Genomic DNA, 23345 nt, shown 5'->3' on the forward strand with positions numbered 1-23345 from the left:
CGGAATTTTCAAGCATCTCCAAAGCAGAGGACAAAATTTTCCACTCCCTCATTCCTGCCCCCTCACTAGAAAAATGCTGTATTTTTCAATGTATTTTTAAACTTCGGTCGGGCCCTTAAATACCATGACCCCCGTGACACAGCTGCTACTGGAAAATGAAACTTACGGTTATCTCTAGAAGGCCCAAAACCGCTTCTGACTACACCAGTCCTTCCCCCACACAGATTAACAGATTAATAATGGAAATAACACATACTCTTACTTTGTGGTACAGCAAAACATCAAAGTTTTTATTTTAAGAAACTTGAGTAAACTTGAATGAAAACATTTTTTTGGGGAATTAAAAAAAGAGCTAAGTTTAAACAAAACGGGGTTTAATTTGGTCTCCAAGACAGTGAAGAATGAAATCTCTAAAGAGGGGATTATGCATACAGTGCAGGGCATGATTAGGGATACAGTGCAGGGCATGGATAGGAATGACTAAAACCTCACATTAAAATTGCCATTTGTTGAATATTAATTTTAGAATGATTTCCTCAATTCTGCACTTGGTTGCTTGGTGCATTCATGTAAATTGTCAGTCTTAGGTTTAACAACTGCCTGCTTTTATTTCACCATCCTAAAAGGAATAACTCCCTCTAGTGTTTAGCATGGAAGTTACAGAATATTCTCACAGCACATGGGATCTGCAGCACTGTGGGAGCCAAGTAACTATTCCAATTTACATAAAGCTGATCACTCCATTATAAAATTCACGACCAAGACAGAAAGTAGAGGGCGCTGTTCCAAACTGGGGGGGGGGGGGGGGGAGGGGGGACTTCTTTTAATGCATTTCAACAAACTGACATGAAATGGGCACATGAGCTAAGTAATGAGAGGCTGGTGTAGGCTTTAACATTTACTGCATTTCTGCTGCAGGAAGTGGGCTATGGTGCTGCGTGCATCGCTCTGGCACTCCAGCACGGCGGATCGCTTAGCGCGGATGTTAAACGCTTCCACCTCCCACAGACCCAGACGGAACGCTGCTGGGGATCTGAGGCGGCCATTTAACTGGCTGATAAGTGGAAAAACAGACCACAGCGAGGGCAGCGGGAAGTCCAGGGCGTGGCGGGGGAGGCCCGGCACATGGGGAGAGCGCTCCAGGCACAACTCAGCTAGCAGAGATTAAAATTAGAAACATTAGCGAAGAAAGGCAAATTCAAAAACCCAATAATAAAAAAGAATACTGCACGATATGTCCCTATTAAAGGAAACTGCAGTATTGCTTCCGAAGAGTAACAGTTAACAGTCTCCAGGGGAACATGCGTGGAGGGAGTGGAAGGGAGGGAGTGGAAGGGAGGGAGCGATGGAGGGCAGGTGAGCTGCTCCGGGAGGACACACCACACCAAACTCACAGGGCAGCCCCACAAAGATACAACTCTGCCGCCTGTGCTCGTGCCCCATCCCCCGGTGGGCCATTCTAGGTACATCTGCAGTACCCATCCTGGCCTCTAGGTGTCCTCCTCCTCCCTGCCAGGACCCTGGAACCTCCTCCGCAGAGATTCCTCCTGGAAGTCCTCGTCCCTGAGTTCTGGCTTGCCGCCAGCCTCCTCTTCCTCAGTCTCGTCCTCTTCCTCATTCTCCTCCAGTTCATCCTCCTCCAGTTTTGTCAAGTGAGCCCGTTCCAAGAGCCGTCTCCCTGAATCACAAGACGGTAATGACACAAGCAAGGAATATTAAGCTTACAAACACATTCTCAAGCACAAACACCATGTAACTACATGCATACTACAGGTAGTAGAATTTTAAACAGTCAAGCTTGTTGTTAGACCGGTTCTCTGTTCTCTGGCTTACCTACAGTACACAGACATTTCCCCAGGTATAAAATATAAAACATATCAACATAAAATTACACTTATAACCCATGGAACAAATATACAGTCCCTTGACTTTCTTCAGAAACCCCAAAAAACAGAATTTAAGCAAAACTGAGCAATCCCAGAATAAGCGGATACAGTCAGCAGTTTCAGGCACAGAGTTGTGGATACTAACGCTGGTAGTATCCAGGGGGAGGATCGGGGCGGCGGGAGGAGAAGGCAAAATCCGTGATGATCACCAGGATCTGAGGAGGACATAGGGGTATGAGGGGATGAAGGAGACCACATAATTCATGCTGGAGCCTCAGAATATAGGCTACAATGACAGTTTAAAATTCCAATGGATTAATTATAGTTCGAATATGAATTTTTCACATCATGTTCATGTATCGGTTACAGAGTGACAGCCCTACTACACAGTGACAGCCCTACTACACAGTGGTGGCGGTTGAAGTGGCTCCCCATTGCTTCTGTGAAGCGCTTTGGGCGTCTTTCATTCATTCATTGATCCATTCACAAACCTGCCAGTCAGCCATTACTAAAAACCACGGGTAGAGCTGCGTGTGTCCCCATCGCCCATGGGCCGCAGAGAAGCGTCTCGGTCTGCAGGACTGTGACAGCGAGGACTCACCAGACCGAGGGCCAGGCCAGTGAAGAGCACGGCCAAGGTGAAGAGGACGTAGGAGCCCCAGGCGGGGAGGCCAAGCTGCTCCGTCAGGTAGCTGTGCCACTGCTGGAGAGGAGAACAAGGCAGAGGAGCCACGGCGTTACAAAGCGACGGAAAGGGCTGCCTTGCACTAGGACTGCATGACATCACATCATAACGTACTCGCGATTATACGGCACATGCGCAACAACCACCAGGAAATTACATGACGGGTGAAACGTTTGTCCGGACGCCAGCTTTTCAGTACTCGACGAACGTTTACTTACAACCACAATTTGGTAAGCAGATTAGAATACGCCTAAAATGTCAGTAATCTGTAGAAATTCAGCACATCCTTATGTTTAATAAACGTGTGGGACTTTAAACTGCAAAAAGTACCGACACAACCCGAAATGTCTTTACCGTGTTTATCCACAATTTCTGCTTTTAAAAGATGTTTGAAAGATGGCTGATGAGCCGTCCCTTTCTTCACCGCCACTTCAGTGCGCAACCCATTCATGATTTACCAAAACAGGAGCATGTGGCGTGCTCTGCTATCCAAACTTAAATAACATAGGGATACACCGAATTAATACAGACTACTAACTTTTTGACGTTACAATACGCATCTCATTAGTGTTTTAGGCATACTACTAATCTGCTTACAAAATTGTGGGTGTAAGTAAATGTCCATATAGTACCAAAAATCTGGGGTCTGGACAAATGTTTCACCCGTCATCTAAAGCCCTGGTGATTATTGCGCATGTGCCATAAAACCATAAATACATTACGATGTGATACCGTACAGCCCTACCTTGCACTAGGACAGAATCACTAACAACTTCATTAACGAGCATAGGGAACAAACTTTATATGACAAGACATTCTCCACTGCACAAAATACACCAGCCAACTGGGAAAGTCAACGTAATTAACCCAGTTTACACTACATGCAGGGATCGTCACGCAAACATTTTAACCCTGATACCTGATGACAAGCTAAATGATCCGTTAGGTTAGTTATTAAGGTGCATACCTAGAACGGTAGGGTGACAAAATGTGGGTAACGTTCAGTGAAAAACAAAAATGAAATATCACGTCACAGTACCCGAATGGACACCGAGAGCCTGAAGACTGCAGAAATGCCATTCATCCTGCAAAATGAACACGAGAAGCAGGTACAGTATCAGACAACCATGCAACTCCTGAATCATCTGACACGGCTGCATTAGATAAGGGATGCTGTAAGCACAGAAGGCGGCAGCAGACAGTTAACTTATCTGAAGGACATCCCTGGAAATCAGTGCCACTAGAACTCAAAAAGCACAAGGACACCAAAGGATCTATGCGCATCCACAGGACAGACGCCTTGGAGGCCCGACACACACTCACAGGAAGGAGGAGGGTCCCAGCCAGGAGGACATGGGCTTGATGTTCTGCCACTTCTTCTCATCGATGAAGCCCAAGAAGTCATCCTTGGTCCTGGCTCCATCGTAGACCCGGAACTCGCCGTCCTTACAGCTGAAATGCACAGCGAGGTTTTAAACCGAGGCTGAAGGCACGGGGATGTGATATGTGGCTCAGCAGGCTAGGCCACTATAGCCAGAAGACCTCTGGTTCAAATCCCATGGTTGGCAAAGAGATTTCGCAATCAGGTCCTTGAGCGAGGTCCTTAACCCTGGCTGGCCCTGCTTTCAGAGCGGTGCTTCACTAACAATAATAACCAATCGGCTAAATAATAAATGCAGAATCCAGAAGCAAGTCTCCCATTCTCCACGTATAACTACGTTTTGACATTGACAAGTCAAAACAATCGTTTACGTTTTGATCCTGACCACCATGTGGCCAACAACCTGAAGAATGCCTGAACAAAAGGGCTTAACATGCTAAAAAAAAGCACCCTTATCCCAGTGCAAGGCACAAGGAGATATATATATATATATAAAAAAACAAACGTCCTCTAGCAAAATATACAACATTACCTCATATGGTGCAAGTTTCACAAGCAGCACACAAATAGCCCATTACATTTACATTTATTTACCAGAAGCTTTCGTCCAAAGCGGCGTAGGGGTGATAATCATGGAGTTATCAGAGACAATTTAGGTTCAAGTGCTGCATTCAACTGAATGATGAGTAACAAGTGAAAGAGCAGAGCAGCCAGACTGCGAGTGACATACTTTCAGAAATCTTGTATGAATGCTTACCTATAATCAGTGTGAAAATGTGGGAGAGAATCCTTCATTTAGACCAAACTTAAACCTCTGCTGCACCACTCAAAAGCACTGGGTGTACTGTATAATCTGTCTGCTGCTGTGATAATCTAAACATTCAGCACAGGCTCTCTTGAAGTAAGGTCAAATGAGGAACTCACTGGTAGATTGTAGGAAGGGATGTGACAGCAAATCGCCCACTCAGGCCTGCAGCAGAGACATGCAGTATGTCAATAAAGAGGTCAGATACAAGACCAGCCAGATAGACACAATCTCGAAACAGCAACTGCATGAGTTCGAGTCACCATTGTTTCTTAATGCCCAACCCTATTAATCGTGACCTTAATAAGGTTAATCGGAGCGCTTAAAACAGCACGCCCGGGACAGAAGGCCAGCGATAACCGGGGATCTGTTTTAATCCAGCGATTAAAAGACTTTAAAGATGCACACCTTTAAAAAGATCTGATGCTAATAGCCTCGCTATATGACTTCGTTGGGTTCTACAGTACCGGGCTGTTCAGTGATGTCCACTTTGGCGATGTTAATGCCCAGGTCATCTCCCCACTCTGCAAACTCATCCCAGACTGGCTGCAGTTGTTTGCAGGCTGGACACCAAGGAGCAAAGCTGGCAATAAAAATAAGAACGGAACCCTAAATCAAGATATATTTATAGGTACTCCTCAGCAGGAAATGGGTTACAAAATTTTCACAGCAGTACCTGGCATTAAAAGACTATTAAATCCAGTGCGGTTCCTGAGTTTTATTTTTCTAATTATCCTTTATATCGACTTATTATCGCCTACTCGGGCATCACAGGTATACCATTCAGCCCACGTCCAGAACATTTTTTTGCGCATGTGTGGGAAGTAATGAAACTTACAATTCTATCATCCATTCTCCTTGCAGAATTTCCTCCCAGTTACTGTCAGTGATCTCTTTAGGCTGACTCTTTTTGCCTAGCACGGGACGCGACTTAAGCAAAACGGCAAAAACGATGCAAAACAGCAGAAGGTGCGGCGCCGATCGACACCGGGTAAGGGCGGCCTCCAGCACACGGGCGGGCAGGAGCGCCATGTTCGGGTGCAGCACTGCGGCTTCCGTAACGCCGTATTCTAGCACGACGCTCCGCCCTCCTCGCTCTCCGCCAATCAGACGCGGCAGCTGTTTCCGCGGAAACGCCAACCGCTGAAAACTGTCATACAACAACAAAAAATCTGCTTTTACCTAGAAAAGGTTTTCGGTGGAGGTTTCAGTTCAAAGTAATTATATTAGGTCTTGTGATGTGTAACGAGAGTAGCTAAATCTACCGGCATGGTTTGTTATCACCATTTTAAGCATAATTATAAAGTAATCACTCAGAGCACTGGTTCATAGAAGTATTTAAACCTCAATAGTGAAATGATTTTCGACGACTTATTAATGACACTAAGGCTTTATTAATAACTCACTACGAATAATAACTTGATATTTAATAACTTAACAATGCTTCATCATTAGGTAGCTGCATAGTATATCATTTGATCCTTCATTAGCATCCGGCACATCCATTCACATTTGATAACCGTTTATATATATTAATTTGATGCTTACTTTTCACTTTCATGAGAAATGTGTTTTTCCAGCGACGTGCACTTAATCTCTTGCTATCACAGGCCATTTTTAAAGTTAAATAAAGCTAACAGCCCCAAATGCAACTTCATATTTCAGGCAGATTCTGGTGTGTCACCACAGTGTCTTCTTTTGCTGTTAATTACTATTTGGACATCCAAAAGAAAAACAGGAATTAGGACATCCTAAAAACATGACTGAATTTTTTAACATAACCTCTGAGTACAAAAGAAAAGGATACTTAAGGTAAATTACAAGCAAAACTAGACTGTTTGTCCTTTGCTGGACAATGGAAACCTAACATATGCGATTTCACAATGACATTTCTTGTTTTTGTACTATGGGGTCATCTGTAGTCTCCTGATTGATCACTCGTACACACATGAATGCTTGACCAACACAGAGGATCAACTTCTATATTCAAGATCAAGGAGGCCAACCAGATGATTCCCAGTGCAGGTTTACCCATCTGTTGCTCTATACAGACAACTGCAAGGTTTAGCGTTACACTCCCATAAAACCTGCAAAGACAACATTGACCGAAAACCATGATACAGTGGAACCTCGGATTACAAGTAACGCGGTTTACGAGTGTTCGGCAAGACGAGCAAAGATTTTTAATAAATTTTGACTTGGAAACCGAGCAAGTCCTGGATTACGAGCGCCAAGTATCATCAAAAATCATATGGCACACATGCGCTCCTTGTTTTTCTTGTTTTTACGTGCGCTCGGCTTCAAAACCTATCGTACAAACTATTTGTGTACGATAGGTACTGGGAATATATATATATATATACACACACACACCAAAAATGGTGAGGACTGAGGTGGACTGGAGCAATAGACCAATTAGTCTTGATAGAAGCTCGCGGCCAATGAGCTCCCCACGGTAAAACTCTCACAGATGGGTCTTGAAAAATAAAATAAAAAACACAAAAAGCAATACATTGCGTATGCATCCATCCATTTTCCAACCACTCACAAGTACAGGGTAACTAACTGAGTGTACGGTAAGAAGTGTACAGTACATTGTGTATTAAAAAATCTCTGGTGATGGAAGCCTTCCAAAGGTAAAGAGATCACTTTAACTCATCAGTAAACTTAAAAAAAAATCACCTCTTTTCTAACTGTCCTTATTCAAAATGCACACTGATTGACATAAGACTGGACTGCGCAAACACTACCACGCGGGGATAATCGTAACCTGCATTGCATCGTCTTTACCAGCAGGAGGAGCCAGCGTACTCTGAGAAAAGGGAGCGTGCTTAATCTACAGAACATTACAAAAATGCTATTTAAAATAATATTTTATGATCTGACACATGCAATATTACATTTTTCAAGGTTAAAACCAATTAAAAAGTATTTCAAAATACTGAATCACTGAAAGTATCACTGATTATTATACACTTAAAAGATTGTGCTTTTATATGGAAATAAAAAATATGTATAATTTAAATAATAACATAATATACATTGTATACATGAAATATATTTACATATGTAATTTGGGGAGTTTTGAGGAAACCACATGCATGTGTTAACGAGATTGTTTTTCATATGTGTATTCTTGGATATGTGTGCTGCCATACATGGCATTCTCCCAATTTTTTTCTCACCGTAGAAATATTGTTCAGAATACGATCCTCCCATCTGGGAGCCATCCTGCATATGATGTATGATTCTTTCTCCAGCTTCTTTTGGCCCAGGATGTAGCATTGTGTAAAGGCCATATTTTATTCTGCTTCAGTTATCATATTCCCTGATCTCTCTCTGGGAGGTCGGAGCGTCACTTTCAGCTGGTGTCCCGTTCGTAACATGTTAACCGCTTGAAGGATTAGTCTCGGCACATATGGTTTTTCTCTGTCCATATGTCTGGGGAAACTTAACCGTATCTTTAAGCATCTCCGCTGCACATGACACGTGTGTCTGATTTTACCCGTACCAGCGTTAAGAATTTTCAGTCTGAACTATGCGATGTTTGTGGTTCCCTCCGTTATCAATTTATTCTGCTTCTGAATGTAGACTACCGTCATTGTTTTTATCACTTCTGCTTCCATATTTCACATCCTTTTTGAAATTACTTCACTGTAAAATTTAACAACTTTTGCTTCTGAAACCTAATTTTCACCGTTACCTCGTACTATTGCAGCGGACGCATGTCACGCTCTGACCGTTAGTGGTTTTGATTGTATTAAATTTACCAGGGGTGGCAGTGACTTCTACATACTATGCGGCCTACAAGTTCATTTTATTAAAGTTATCAAATTTAGATTATATTTATATGTTTTTTTCCCCCCATAAAGTTCTAGATTTAATGACAAAAAACGTTTCTTTGCTTTGGTTTCATCATTATTTAACTAAATGATGTAAATTGCTTTTAAAACTTTTTTTTTTTAACACCGGCTCACGCAAGGGAAATTGAAATCCGCTAGTGAATTTGATGAGTTTTATCTGTGTCTGTTGGATTTGCATGTGAGTTACAAGGTTCATCTGGGAATATTCTGCTTTAGTGATGCAGCCGCGGGTCTGGAAGCTTATCGCCATTGATTGGTGTGGGCCGTTAACCCAATGAAATTTGCCTGTTGTCTGTTGCAGAATGGAACATGTCACGTGACTGGGGACAGTTCCTGATGTCGTTTACCTTTCCTGTGGACACTTATTCAGCGAAGGCGACCGTAGCTTACACGGTAGATTCTTGATGTGAAACGTTTTGTGGAACAGAACGATGAATGAGAGGATTTCATATGTGTGCGTGCGATGCACATGTGAAATCAAAGAGGTGCACTTCCCCGTGAATCATAGAAGAACAAGGCACGCTATTTTTATCCACGTTTCAGCCACATTTAAAGCCTCTCATACAAAGGTATAGTAATGTTCTCATGCGACCTGTGATGGACTAGAGGCCTGCCTAATGCTCTCTGCTTCCCAGGCTAGGCTCCAATTCAACACTCGGAATGCGAATGTGTCATCAAAACAGATATGAGGAGAATGGACCTTTGGAAAGTGCATGCTATTCAGTGCCGGCCTTTGGTAAACCTAATATTCCTGTGAAACGTAAAGCATAAAACTTCACTATGAACTCCTCATTGATTTTCAGTTCCCCATTTGAAGGTTCATCTTTGTGCTTTGCAGTATCTGTATTACAAAAAGGAGCAGCAGGAAGAGCAGAGCAGATGGAGCTCAGCCTTATTCAGCTCATTTAAACAATTTATGGCTCCTGTCAGTTTAGGCTCCACCTTCACACACACAAATACTGTACTGCTATCAGACCTGGGCCTTCAAATGCAATCGTGGTGACCTTTCTGCATGTGTGATTTTAATGGTTTCTAAAGTGCATTAAACAATCCTGACTGAAGAGGTATTTGGACAGGGAACTATGTACTGCATGATTTCACTTCATTGCATTTGTCGATTCTGGGAAGAGAGCATTTAGGAAGTGATGATTCTAGGTCAGTTGTGCAAAAGACTTCACAAGACTCACCGTTTACTCGTCTTTTCTGAAAGGTCTTTTGACACATGTTTAGTTTGGAGGAAATGAGAACATGACCGTTTTATTAAATGGTTTAATTTTAAACGGCTCATTAACTGTCTGTATAGGAATCACATAAGATCCAGTATATGCAATGCTAGCATATTGGATCAAAGAAGGGAAAAATATGGGCCTTATGTGATGGTTATAGAAATATTCATTTTAATTATACACTTTAATCTTCAGTGCTTTAGACTATCACGGCAACGCTCTGGATTGCACTTACCGAGGAAGTTTTCTTAGTTGTATAAATATGCTTCCTCTTTAAGTAGCGATCCATAAATGAGGGAGCATTCCTTGCATTTTATCTATGACATCACCCTTCCAAATGCTCATCCATTGTAAGTTTGCCCATATAAGGAAGCAGGAGCTTCCCACCTTTCTGCCCCTCCGGGGGGGCTGTGGCCACAACGCATGTCTATGGCTTTGTGAACCAAAGTCTTACCTTACAAGGCAGGGAGACCTGGCCTACTGTTTGTCATGTTTACATTGCAGCCCAAGTTTTGGCAGTCCGTTGTGGCCGTTCGCATACTTTGGAAAGTAAATTCAGGGTGGGTGACTTGGGGGAAACAGAGACATTAGATGTGAAGAATGCAACCCTGCTTAGTGGGACGAAAAATGTCTGGGATTACACTGACCTCACTAAAACTGAGGCAGCCCATATTTGTTAGACAGCCAAAAATATCCAAAGTGACTTGCATACATTTTTACACTTCCCATCTGTAAATTTTATGGTAGTGATGCAGCAAAGAGCCCAGGAGGTTTGAGCATACAGTCCATCTGCTGCAAATGTAGCCCATCAATCACTATTTCTACATGTTGTGGTCCATATAAAAATATCAAGCAAGTTTGTGTCACCACAAATGAAATATATAAATAGAACCATGTACATGTGTGAGTAACCCTTAATTAAAGCAAAAAAATATATACTACAGACATTACTAGGAGCACAATTACATGGTTTTGCTCATGTTGAAGTGCAGATGACCAAAATTGTGAATACGGCCATGTAATTACTCCTATATCGCCACAGAAATAGCTACGTCTGAATTAATAGACAAAGTGAACCAAAAAGAGGAATCTTCCACAATAGCATTGAATATTCACCCCCAAACTTGCTTCTCTGTCTGTTATGCAACTGTCAGATAGCCATGTTGCTAGGATACATATTCGCGAGCATGAAAAAGTATAGAGCAATGTCTTTATTCTTCAAAAGGGAGAGATAAAAATATAATTGCTTAAAATAATTATTAAATTGTGGTATAAGAATTAGCCTGGTATAAGTAATCTTCTGGCTACAAATGTCACAACTGACACCAAGAAGTGTAAATGCCCGGTCTGAGGTATACTCTCACACCGGTGCAGTAAATTTCAATGAAACTTGGTTTTAAAGTCTTCGCATTTTTGGGCACCTTTGGTCTGTCTTTTGTACTGTTTCCCTCAGAGTCCATGACAATGTTTGTGTGGCTTATTTTTACAAAACCAGCCTCTGTGGCAGGTTTGAACTCCTGTGGCCGCAGTTCTGGGTCTGATCTTACATGTATTTAGCTGTGATAGTGTGGTGTACCACAATTCAAAAATATCACTGTTCTGAATTACCTTTATAGTGTGAGTATTACTGTACTTTCCAAGGTGTCTGCGTATTTTTAAATTATGTAAAATTAATGAAGTGGTTCATTATAACCCTTGAATTTTAATGAACAGAAGTGTTTTTGAATACGTCATATATGTTGTTTACAGGCAACATAGATACAGATGCTGGATTTTCGGCAATAACAAACAGAATACTTTTCCAAGGACATTTTAGTGTTGCAAGATATTTCCGGCATTTATTTACATGGCCTATGTCAGCGCTTTTTTTTATCAGTTTGGCTTTGCATGTCAAGGTGGAGAGTTACATCCTAGGCTGTTCAAGTGATTTAAAATACCGAGGCCTGGATTATATTTCCAGAGGGTTAGGGAGACGGCATTCATTAAAACTCCAATAAGCACAGAATGGACGGGTGCCGAATATCTGAGTGGGTGTGCAACCGCACGGGCTATGCAACGGAGAGCTGTGGACGGCGAGCATAGCCAGTAGTATTGGGAATAATCCATCACTGTACTGACAGGCAGACCGTCCAATCATGTCGCCAGCAGGGCTGGAGGGCGGGTTCAAGAAAAGTCTTCCAACCAATCAGGAAGCCGGTGTCGTCATGGATTTATTTTATTCTTTTAGAGAAAGTTCTCACCACCTATTTGCCTTACGGTGGCCCTGTGACGGGAGCGGTCGGATGTGACTCTGGGCTCGGTGTGTGTCCAGATAAAGAGACGGAGATAAACAGGCAGCCGGATCTAGCCAGCGGCATCGTGACGCCCGACGCCTCGCCTCAGACGGCAGTGATCGGGGGAGCTGCGTCGCCGCAACATCATTTCACCGTGGAGGCAACTGGGGCAGCACCGTGAGCAGGAGAGCGCGTATTTCACTATGGATCATTACGATGGGGAGACTAACGATTACAGACAGCAGGAGGATGACTGGGACCGGGATCTCCTCTTGGACCCGGCGTGGGAGAAGCAGCAGAGAAAGGTATTAAGTGATCCTGCATGTGTTAAAAAGGAGAGGTGCTCGTATAATTTCGACGTGCAGCAACATGCATGCAGTTCCTGGGCTTCCTTCATCTTCACTGCCCACCGCGCGTACCTCCTGAATAATCCGCTTTCTTTCTTTGCGGTGCGACGATGCATTTTTTTTATCACACCGATATAGTTCTGACCGGTTTACTTGGCAAATAAGCGCGGTTTTGCACCACCGGCCATCGGCGTTTCTACTCCGTTTATTTAAATTCCAAATGTTTAGTTTGTTTTCCGTCATGTAATTTATATTCGTAAGGACTTAACGACTGCCGTAATGTCTTGTTGGTGTGCTTTTTTTCTTTCTCTCGTCATGTTTGTGCTGATAAAAAAAAAAAAAGAGATTACGAATTTATTTAAACTCCCAGCATTATAAGCGAATTAGTTTCTCTTCACTGGGAAGGTTTTTAAAATCAGTCTCTTAGTATGTCTTCTCTATTTACATACGAAAATCTTTATAGTTAAGGACTGTAAAGAAAGCGCGCCCAAAGCTATTAAAAATTTCTACCTAAAATCTCGCCTGTCAGAGCAGCTCAGACTTGTGTCGGTGAGTCATACATCACAATATCGCCCATGTGTAGTTAAACTGCCCAGATCGTGTTATTAATTATTTCCTAAATCGTGTGTTTAGAGTGCTTAGTGACTGTATTTTGTATAACGTCCACCTCCCGAGCACTCAGTTTCAATGTCAGACAGACAGATCGGACCCACACCTTTTTAACATTTAATGTTTACTTCCTGAATCTTATCATGGAGGGGGATAGATTGCATTAGATCAGATTGTATTAAAAGGGCGCCTTACGTTGCGTGTTACTGTTGGCAGCTAATCTCTGTCACCGAGTCCTTAAATCGCGAGGGGTGTCTTCCTCGCAATTTATAAGACATTTGAGGAATTTAGTGAATATGTGAAATATTTCTCCTTTCCTGATCAGTCGCTCCCACGCTTTACTTGGTTTTTAGAATGGAAACTTTTTTTCTGATTTTAAGATTCTGAGTAAGCCTTGTGGTTTTTGGCTTGGGCATTCCTGAGAACTAGTGTACCCCAAAATGGTAATAAGCTCAAGAAAAAAAATCTTATCCTTTTTATAATGAAAAGTTGTGTCTTTATGGCCTACCACTAGAAAGTTTTACAAATAATTCATGCAAACAGCATCAAGGCTGAAAAAAAAACCTGTAAAATCAGATACAGATATTTACTATAGCATTAAATAACGCTTACACAGTTTGTACTTGAATGTGGTTTGCTCGTTCTTACTGGGATTCATGGGAAAATATATTTTTATTGGTTAGTTTAGAAAAAAAAATGATGTTACCCGAATGTCACTGATGAGAGGCTAAGATTAAGTAGGAATGGCATAAACCACTGGCAGAGTGAGGGGGAGGGGTAGGTGATGGTGCATGCAATGGAACCCCCCCCCCAGAATAGCCAGATGCAGTAATGGAAGGCTCTTGCTGTCCCATCACCGTGTGAGGGCCCATTTTTGCCGACCTGGCTTGGTTCCAGTCCACTGGAAGGCAAAGTTAATGCAGCATGATGTGTCGATGCCTCAGGTAATTATCTGCATCACGCGAGGCAGAGCTTCCTCGCCGCTGGGTGTTCTGGGATACTGGCGCTTTGGCGCACATGCCTGTGCAGCATACGTCAGCGCTCTGAGCTTCTCTGAACCTGGAGTGAACTGAAGGAATTCCTTGGGAACGAACGGCACCAGCTTCCTGCGGAACCACCCCGCATCCGTCTTTGACTCCTATCCACGTTGTGTCTGTGCCGCCCTGCCCGCGAGATACGGCTCAGCCTCACTGCCGGTGTGTTTCTGTGCTGGATGGGGATCCCGTCCAAAACGATTCCCTTTGTTCATCAGCAGACTATTTCCTCAATGTCCACAGGAAATGATGCCAATCACACCTTAAAGTCACCTTATCTTAGTGTCTCCTGGTGATTTCAGCTTTTTTACAATAACAGTCCTGTACTGTAATGGTAGAATGTGGATATTCCCAGCATTATCTGGTTTGGTCCATTGTTTTTTGTGACTGTGCTGTTCAGAAACATTAAAGAGTCTTTCGGAATGTAGCTAAATGCTCACTGGTACGACTCCTGTAACCAGGTAATGAAACAGTTTTAATATGCCACTCTAACATGTGCAGAAATAATCTATACTCAAAGGTATTTGTTTGGAAAGAAATTACTTGACTTGTCAGTTCCTTGAAATCATGCAGCGATTTGTCAGGACGCTTTGGGATCAGACACTTCCTAGTTATTCCTGCGAGTCTGGTAGCCTTACAGATGGCCTGCTCAAACCAGACGATTCTCTTGCTGAATCTGTGGCAGCCAAACCCACTGGATTCTTCGGTCTCTGTACTTCCGCAGTATCGCCCTCTTGTTTTTGTCTTTTCCGGTCTCCCTGTCGTCCCCAGGGTGACGTGCGCTGGATCATTTTGAATCTCCGAAGCACTGTGTGATATGAGAATCAGTCAAAGTGATGCTTTCTGCTCTGACACCCTTTGAAGTTCTGACAGAGCTGATATGCACGAAGCCCAGATTGAATTATAAACATGTGTGGTTTTTGTTTCCATGTCTGGCTGCAGTACAATGACTAAAAATAATTTTTAAGAAATTTAATTTAAGAAGGTAAAGTGGCACTCTGTTAAACAGCTAAAAATCTTGAGAGTATAGGCCTTATCCACATGAAAAGTCTGTGCCTCAGAGGGTATAGATCTGTCGCTCTCTTTTTTTTTTGTGGAAATACGCTTGACTTCTTGGTTTGCTTTTGTGTTTGTTTGATAGGTGCCAGAATATAGATTTGGTTATAGGTTCTCATCAATGTTTTTGGTATAGAATAACCACATCTGTGATAGTCATGGTTTATTCCAAGGTAAAACATCATCTGTTAGACTTAAGATCAGCTTTGCAGAGGGTTAGGTAGCCCACTGCCCTTGAAACCAGAGAAGTTGTTTTTTGTCTCCCCTATAACCACAAGACAAGTTTTTGTTTAGTGTCTGTTATCTTTTTTCATTTTTCCACTTGACTTTTAGTATCACATGACATTTTATTGTCATTCATTGTTATGTCTGTCTGTCATGTCATTCATTCTTCTGCACTAGTTCATTCCAAACCCACTGTTGGCTTTGTTACCAGATCTTTCTTGAGCTCTGTGGGGTGACTGTATTCAGAAGGGTGATGTGTAAGAGTAAACTGAACTAAACTGAGTGGAAGTAGAGATGAATGACTGCGAAGCAGTGGAGCACCACCCTGAGTCCGTACAGCAGAAAGACTTGGGCGGGGCTTTTCACTCTGTTTGGTGCCGGTAATTGGGTCAAATATTTATTTCAGTGGCTAGACTTTAGAGAATGCCATTGATTTGTGGAACTGGGAGATGTGAAATGGCATCTATGGGAAATCCCCATTTTTGGCCGCTCACTGGGTATTTATTAAACTACTTATGCGCTAAAGCAAATATCAGTCTGGGAACAATAAAATTAATAATTACTGAGTATTGATTTGGCACAGTTCCAATAAAATGACATAACGAAGAGAAAGTAAAATCAAAACACTGATTGTCATACACTATGTAAATAGTGAAAGCAGACTTTCTTTGCAGTCATGCACAAGTTATGATCCATTATGAGGGAATAGTTCAGATTTATCAGTTACGCTGAATAAGGGTTCTATAAACAATTAAAGTGCAGTAGTGTGAGACACAATTAGTGACCATCGGAATATCAGTGAAGACCTACCTTCTGTACTGCAGCTAAATGACCAGTTTTGTAATTATCATAAATAGACGCAGATCCTCTACACTGATATAGTTCAAACTTAAAAAGGCAGCACAGTGACCCTGTTTGTGTACCTTTCCTTAAATAGCACAGAGCAGTGAATTAGCGAATATGGAGAATGTTAGATCGATTTGGATGCTTTAATTAAACACACAATAGTTGTAATACCACAGCGTAGTGATGGTGGAGCCCGGGGAAGATATTTTAAATAGGAATTGTTTGGGGAAAAAATGTTGGCAAGAGCTTTGACACATGCATGAAAAATGAGGAATGATTCGACAAAATGGGGAGAGGATGGAAGTGTGTGGCCCAGAGCAGGTCGGGCGTGCCTAGAACTTTCTAATCCTTATGCACGGTCTCGTTATTTTAATGCTTGTTGGGGTATCGTCATACACCTCAGTTAATAAGTACCTGCTTCATTTATTAATGCAATACTTAAATAAGTAATCCGATTGGTAGCGTCCGCAGATCCATTACATGGGAAATTCAAAGTGCCTGAAAGCAGTGAGTGTGATCAGATGAGAACGAGCCTGTTTTTCCTTGACATCAGTGAGCAGAATCAAAGACAAACATACCGCTAACATCCCGGAGTTTCTTTCCAGCACATTCCAGAGATTTCTGCTTTTCAGGCCGGTCTCTGACCATTTATGGTGACTGAGATGCCAACGACGCGCAGGCAGTTTGGGATAAGACGGGCCGGAGCCGGACCCTCCGCGTCTCGCACGGTCTGGGACCGTTGCTGGGCTGCGGCCTGGCGTGACGCGTCTCTGTACTCCCAGGGCTCAGCGGAACAGCGAGCAGAGTCACACCGGGCCGCTGATTCATTGTTGCACTGATGGCCGATAATTTTCCTTCAAAAAAAGTTTATTTTAAACCCAGAATTACACAGATGAAAAACATACCTTTTTGGGAGCTGCAGTACAGCAAGACTAATCAACTAAACAGTCTGAACCAGTTACTATATATTTTTCCTTTTTCAATAATGATTGAATGATGATGGCATCCTGTCAACCTCGGAACCTGACCAGGACAGGCCGTTAGAGGATGGATGGAATAATGATTGACATCTTACCAGACTGCATTATTAAAAAGTCCTGAATTCAGACTCCTCTTCTCTGTCATCTTCCCCTCTTTTTCAGTCTGACTAATGGGGCTGCACCTCGTGCCCCGCAGCGAGCATGTGAGGAAATGGATGGCTCCGTGACTGTTATTTGGCCGCCTGAGATTTGCCTGTATTCCCTGTGTGATTGGCCGAGCGAGGCTGTCAGCGGTGGAGGTGTAAAACGGCGTTTCCATTACCCCGACACCACGACTCCGCACCGTAACGGTTACTTTCATGCTGACTACCTCTCGGTGCTACGATTGCTTCCTGTGCTGCTGATAGAGCAGTACAAACACAGGCCTTTGCCAAAATGTGGATCTTCTCACAGATAAACTGCTGCTGTCATTTTAATTAAGATGTTTTCCCTAAATGGTTACGGTGTGAGCTTTAGGTCAGACTCTGGCCCATCCTTAACATTCAGGCTAACGACTCCTATAAACCTCGTAGTCTTCCTCTCTGTTTCACTCTTAAATGTACATTACTCTGGGTTTGCCTTTTCCCCTTGGGAATCTACTGTAGGATTTGTACCAATGCTCTGATGGACTAGCTGCAGAAGCACCCTAAGCTGTGGATGTCGCATTTTAACTGAACAATGCAACATCGCAGCATCGTGACCGCTTGCCTGAAATAATTGTATATCATCTTCACCTTCATCTCTTTCTTCACTTCTTATTCGACTGTTTCCGTCAAGATTAAGAGAATTACTGTCTCTTTTTTCCCTTAGCTACTTCAGCATTTTACACACTCAATGAAGATACATGCCAGAAATGCGACGGATGCAGAATTTATCAGCACTTAAGCAGAAACACGAGTGGCATGAGGGGAACGTCCTTTCTTTACGATCTGAACATCCTGACCGTTTGTCACCGTGGCGATAATGTAACTGGGGTTAGCGAGGCGTAAGATGGGAAATGCTCCTCCCTCGGTGGAAAGGGCGATAATTTCAAACCCAGCAGTGCACGTCTACACTTCTTATGAGAGAGCAGGACATGCAGTTTGGCAGATGCTGTGCCATGACGCTTCCGTTTATGAATTTTCAGCTTTTGCGGTTACTATGGCAACCTCCTTGACTGCATTCTGTCTTTTTTTTTTTTCCCTCTCAGAACAGGGAGTATTTCATAGCGGGTCTCACAGGAAGCCTCAAGACAGAGATCTGTACAGAGACTCATGCAGCTCAGCACGCTGTCACACAACTTGCGTGCACCAGCATATTCGAACAAGCCGAACCACGCAGAAGCTTGCGTGTCACTGACGTGAAAACATGCTTGTGTTTTTTTTAATGCGACCAAATAGATTAGCACCCGCTAGGCTAGGGTGACACCCCAAAATGGCCACACTGTCACATCATAATGTTCCGCCACGGGACTTAACATTGGAGGCTTGTACCATACACCCCTTCCTCCTCCCATACATCCCAACGTCCAACTGAACATCTTGGTGTTGAGTGTACCACACAATTAGGTGCTATCTTAAGGTTCCGATGGACAGGAGTCTGCTGCCCGGTTGGTGACGGGTAGTAGGGCCCTTGACGAGCGTCAGATTTTCCGAAAGGGAGAAGGGATGGGATGTGGTGGGGGTTTACGGCGGGGGGGGGGGGGGGGGGGTCACTCCTTTGATGCCCGGCCTTTCCTTTTTGGTGGTAGAGCTGAATATTAAACCCTGAATCAGATCAAAGGGCAGCGAGATGAGCGGGAACCATATTAAAGCCAGGCAGAGTGGGTAACCCCAGCTGCTGTGTGTGTGCGTGCGTGCGTGTGAGCGTGTGCGTGCGTGTGAGCGTGTGTGTGCGTGTGAGCACACTGATTGTCGTTAGCGTTATTGTGGTGTAACTTTACCAAAAGGTGCTTTCTGCTGGGTGTAGGAAATGTTTTGAAACCACGAGCCAAACGCCAGCTCAGGCACCATGCGGTGTGGGCGGAGCCCGGTGACACTGACCGAGCACCGCGAGCGGGTTTCTGGCCAACACCCAGAAATAAACTCCTGCATCAGCACAGTGTAGGTAGAACTGGAAAAGAGGGGATGCCGGGCAATGATTCCTTACCAGCCGGGCAATAACCACAGACGGCTGCTGGTTATAGTTAATCAGACTGACAGTTAGGTCTCTATCGCAACTCTGTCGAAATGGGGATGTTTTTGTTAAGTAACAGAAAGCAGAACTGTTGGTTACAGAACTGGTTATTAAAGCAGAAAATCATGCACCCATGACAAAGTATAAATTAGAAGGCTTTCTGTTTGTTATGGTAATGATGGTTTGTCGATCATAAGATGAAAAGGACAGGGGTGGCTCACTGAGAGAATATATAAAGTGTAATAATTAGGGAATCATTAGGCAGAGAATTCTTATTTTCCTTAGCGCCTGTTCACGGTTGTAATGCTAACGTTAAGGCTGCCTTACACACGTACGTACGCATGCACTGGGCGTGCCAGGAGACTCCTGTTGGAATGGGCTTACATATACGTGTTCTAGCTCAAGAGGCATATGAGCGATGGCTGATTGATCTCAATGTGCACCTTAATCTCTCAGACTCACTGAGGGGGGGGGGTAAAGGCATTATGGACTTTCATGCGATTTGCCAGAGTGATTTATTTTGTAATATTGCCATTAGCTTAATGTTTTTCTGTTTGTTAAACTGACAGTATAAGTACATAATAATTTGGCTTAAAATATCTTCAGAAAATACCACGCCTTCTTGTAGCTGCCGGATGCCCCTCTCGCAGTCCTTCATCTTCTACACTTTCACTTTCAGTACCCTGGGTTGTATCTTTTGAATACATGCCTCAATTTTATAACACGTGTACAGGGCTAATCTAGAACGCAGTCATTTTACCCCCTAAACTGTACGAACCTTCAGCTAAGTTTCAGCCTTAATGATCTGCTTATAACTCCAGTGCAGTGGAAAGACTTTATAGGGATTTTCATCTGCTTGCTGAAGGACCAGAAGTTCATTGTGAACCGAAAGGCTCATCCTAGCGTCTTTGTAATCCACCCCATGGCGGTAGGCCCCAAGGCGAGCAGGGGGTTATCTGGTAACTTCAGTGTTTTGGGTGCACAGAACTTCAGTGGTTCCCGCACTGCCTGCGTACGTATGTCAGAGCTGGTGCTGGATGCGGGGATCTGCATGCGGTTCTGCCTGCCGAAAGCGCAGGCGAGCTCGTCTCCAACGCAGTCTCCCCCTCACACGAACTCCATGGCAACCAGGTTCTAGAATAGAAACTCTCTGTGTAAGGAAGCCGAGTGGCACACCCTTTGTGGAGCCTCTGCTCTTCCAGGAGTGTCCTCACCTCCGTCCCCTTTATCCCCCCCCAATAGACGTTCACCGCCTGGTGCAACTCCCACCTGAGGAAGGCGGGCACGCAGATCGAGAACATCGAGGAGGATTTCCGGGATGGCCTGAAGCTGATGCTGCTGCTGGAGGTCATCTCAGGTCTGTTCTCTGTGCCCCGGTCCCCCTGGTGTCTCTATGGTGATGGGGCTGCATCTGGGGTCTCTGGAACACCCAACAGTGGCGATGTGATAAAAAAAAAATCCTTAACAACTTAGTACTGGATTGGGTGGCTCAAAAAAAAGGGAGGGGTCAGTGATGCACCAATCACGTGTGATGTATTGGTAGATGTTTACAAGTGCAACTCATCGGTGGACAGTGATAAACACCATTGTTTTTCTCTTTCTGCCCCTAGGGGAGAGGCTTGCCAAGCCAGAGAGGGGGAAGATGAGAGTACACAAGATCTCCAACGTCAACAAGGCTCTGAATTTCATCACCAGAAAAGGAGTGAAGCTGGTGTCCATCGGAGCTGAAGGTGATTTCGGCATTGTCCGCCCATGGGCCCCGGCCAGAGCGGTCGGAAGGCCGAGGCTTTCGATTTTAATTGGGTTGCTGCTCTATGTGGGGGCGGACGAGTCAGTTCGATTTCGGCTGTTGGGCAGTAATCCGTGTCACATAATCAATGACGCCTCATTTTGCTGGGTTTTTATGGCTCTGTGTAGGCGTGGCTGGCCAGACGCAGTCGCAAGTTATGCTTAGCGGGGAATACGAGATGTACACCTGGAATCTGAAGCTGAAGCTGTGCTGGTGGTGACATGCTGCACCGTCCCCCCCCCCCCCCCCCGGCTCACACAGTGCACATAATGGGTGCAGAGATAGCTACAGCGGGCTGCTGCATTCTGACATATGAACGTTAATGGGAATATGCATGTAAAATATGCGAGTAACTACATTTAAAATGCCATTTGTGGCCAGCGGTTTAACAATTTGCATGTTAAAAGTCTAGGATTTTACAGGCAGCGCAGTGAAGAGGTGCCAGAGGCATTTTTTGAGTTTGATTGGTTGGAAGGCGGTCAGGTTGCAGTTTTCGCTACTGGCTTTTGAATAGCAGTTGTCAAGTCTGAGCTCCCTTTGTATTTGAATTGGGGAAATAGGTGAGAAGCTGTTCAGCACAAATGCAAGACCAAAGGACTACAGTATAGCGAAGGAAAGTTGGCTGGGTGTTTGCATACCTGGTCACAAGGATGTGTGCAGACATGTAGCGGACAATAAGAGAGCATAGGAACTTGGTAAATAGGGGCATCTTGGTACTCTGTTGTTTTTTTTCCAATTTTTTTTTCACAGCCCGTAACGTTAAACCTGCACTGACACTAAGGCAATGTTCACATTACCAGACTGACAGTGACTCAACTGACTCAAGTCTGTTTTTTTGCCGTAATGTGACAGATTTGATGTTTTTGGGGCTGTGTGGATGCAGAAACTCAGTTTTTTCAGATCAGGTTTGAGTCACTTCCATGCATTGTCCTAGATCAGATACGTATCCGATTCCCGGCCATGCAGCATGAATGGGAACGATCAGGTCGGAATTCGTATCGTTTTTTGCCTATTCAAATATGCTGAGCATTTCTTTGTTGTGGGTGATGCAGGTGGCTTGTGCAAAAATGTATCGATGTGTGTGTGCATGCCGTTCCGGAGGACAGAGGAGGTCAGTTAGATACAGATCATTTGCAGTTATGAATGTGAACCGTCAAGATGGGCAAATCTGATCTGAGCAAGAAATATGAATTGAGCAATAAAGTTTGTAATGTTAACGTAGCTCAAATGTCTCAGCAATAAATGTATTATTTTATAAATCCACAATATTATAACACTCAGATGCAAAGCACTTAGTATCTCTAGAATGTTTCAACATTTTTCATTCATTTTGGGGTGCCTGTGTAGTAATATAGACCTCCTATTGATTCAACAAGGCCAGACGATGCATGGATGTTTGGGGTTTATTGGAGGTTTCTCTCTCCAGTTCCTCCCCACATTAAGCCGAGATTGGCAAATTGCATCCTTTGACTGGTGCTCTGTGAAACCAAACAGAATGGTCACGCTTGCGTGGTGATGACGGCAAGTCAAGCCCACGAGGTCACACACCAGGGTCTCAACCACGGGAGACGGGCATGACCTGCTATTAAAAACCGAAGAGGAACCGCATGGCCACAGGGAAAACCAGAGAAGATCATGATCTATGGACCTATTGTCAGACGCGCCGTAGGCTGTTGTGAAATGTAGGGCAGGGCCGTCCTGTCTGCTGCCAGCTCTCAGGGCTGACAGCTTGACTGCCCAGAGTCGAACCCTCCATCGATCTTTTAGGTTTTGTGGGGCATTTGACTGGTCATGTTTATATTGCTGAAAGTTTATTTTATGTCAGTGACTTTTTATGTGGCCATTTGGTTTTAAGTTCAGACTAAAATCATCCCATTACCCTGATGAAAAGAGCGCCGTTTTACTCCTTTCATTCTTTATGGAATGTTATTACAGCCTAAACCCCACATTAAGGCAAAAGCTCTGTAGTCTAAACACGCCTTCCTTTCATCTGCCATCGGGCTGTCAAACACTGTTCTACAAATCTGTCACTGTAGAAGTAGGATAGCTAATGACATATTAAAGGTGCTGCGATGATGGACACACAGGGTGAACTGCTTAGTCCATTAAAAGGCCAGAATTGGACGTCCCTTTCTTTGGTTCACATG

The 23345-nt window shown here is 43.8% G+C and overlaps 2 protein-coding genes across 6 annotated transcripts in view; one reads left to right on the forward strand and one right to left on the reverse strand.

Moving 5' to 3' along the window:
* Positions 1 to 262: 262 nt before the first annotated feature.
* Positions 263 to 5813, reverse strand: LOC111859946 (thioredoxin-related transmembrane protein 1-like). The gene is made up of 8 exons (XM_023843134.2): positions 5596 to 5813; positions 5225 to 5340; positions 4877 to 4922; positions 3895 to 4023; positions 3611 to 3656; positions 2488 to 2589; positions 2032 to 2101; positions 263 to 1678 (listed from the first exon to the last, which is right to left on the reverse strand). The coding sequence occupies exons 1-8, from the start codon at positions 5787 to 5789 to the stop codon at positions 1491 to 1493; spliced, it is 891 nt and encodes a 296-aa protein (XP_023698902.1). The 5' UTR covers positions 5790 to 5813; the 3' UTR covers positions 263 to 1490.
* Positions 5814 to 12057: 6244 nt separating this feature from the next.
* LOC111859957 (alpha-actinin-1-like) overlaps positions 12058 to 23345 on the forward strand; it is a 30081-nt gene continuing 18793 nt past the window's right edge. For 3 of the 5 annotated variants that reach the window (XM_023843164.2, XM_023843161.2, XM_023843163.2), the window contains exons 1-3: positions 12058 to 12424; positions 20652 to 20766; positions 21020 to 21139. In XM_023843164.2, the coding sequence (XP_023698932.1) occupies positions 12323 to 12424; positions 20652 to 20766; positions 21020 to 21139 (337 nt within the window). In that variant the 5' untranslated portion in view covers positions 12058 to 12322. The remainder of the gene's footprint in view (positions 12425 to 20651; positions 20767 to 21019; positions 21140 to 23345) is intronic. The other 2 variants (XM_023843160.2, XM_023843162.2) reach the window with 1 other exon arrangement.

The sequence above is a fragment of the Paramormyrops kingsleyae genome, chromosome 19, assembly GCF_048594095.1.
Source record: "Paramormyrops kingsleyae isolate MSU_618 chromosome 19, PKINGS_0.4, whole genome shotgun sequence".
Taxonomy (NCBI): Eukaryota; Metazoa; Chordata; class Actinopteri; order Osteoglossiformes; family Mormyridae; genus Paramormyrops; species Paramormyrops kingsleyae.

What these genes read in the sequence shown, in the direction of transcription:
- LOC111859946 (XM_023843134.2), bottom strand. Translation starts at nt 5,789, where the DNA reads ATGGCGCTCCTGCCCGCCCGTGTGCTGGAGGCCGCCCTTACCCGGTGT. An exon ending in TCCCTTCCTACAATCTACCA is followed by an intron (nt 4,024 to 4,876) that starts GTGAGTTCCTCA and finishes TGTGCATTTCAG; the next exon opens with CTGTAAGGACGGCGAGTTCC. An exon ending in TCCCCCTGGATACTACCAGC is followed by an intron (nt 1,679 to 2,031) that starts GTTAGTATCCAC and finishes CTTGTGATTCAG; the next exon opens with GGAGACGGCTCTTGGAACGG.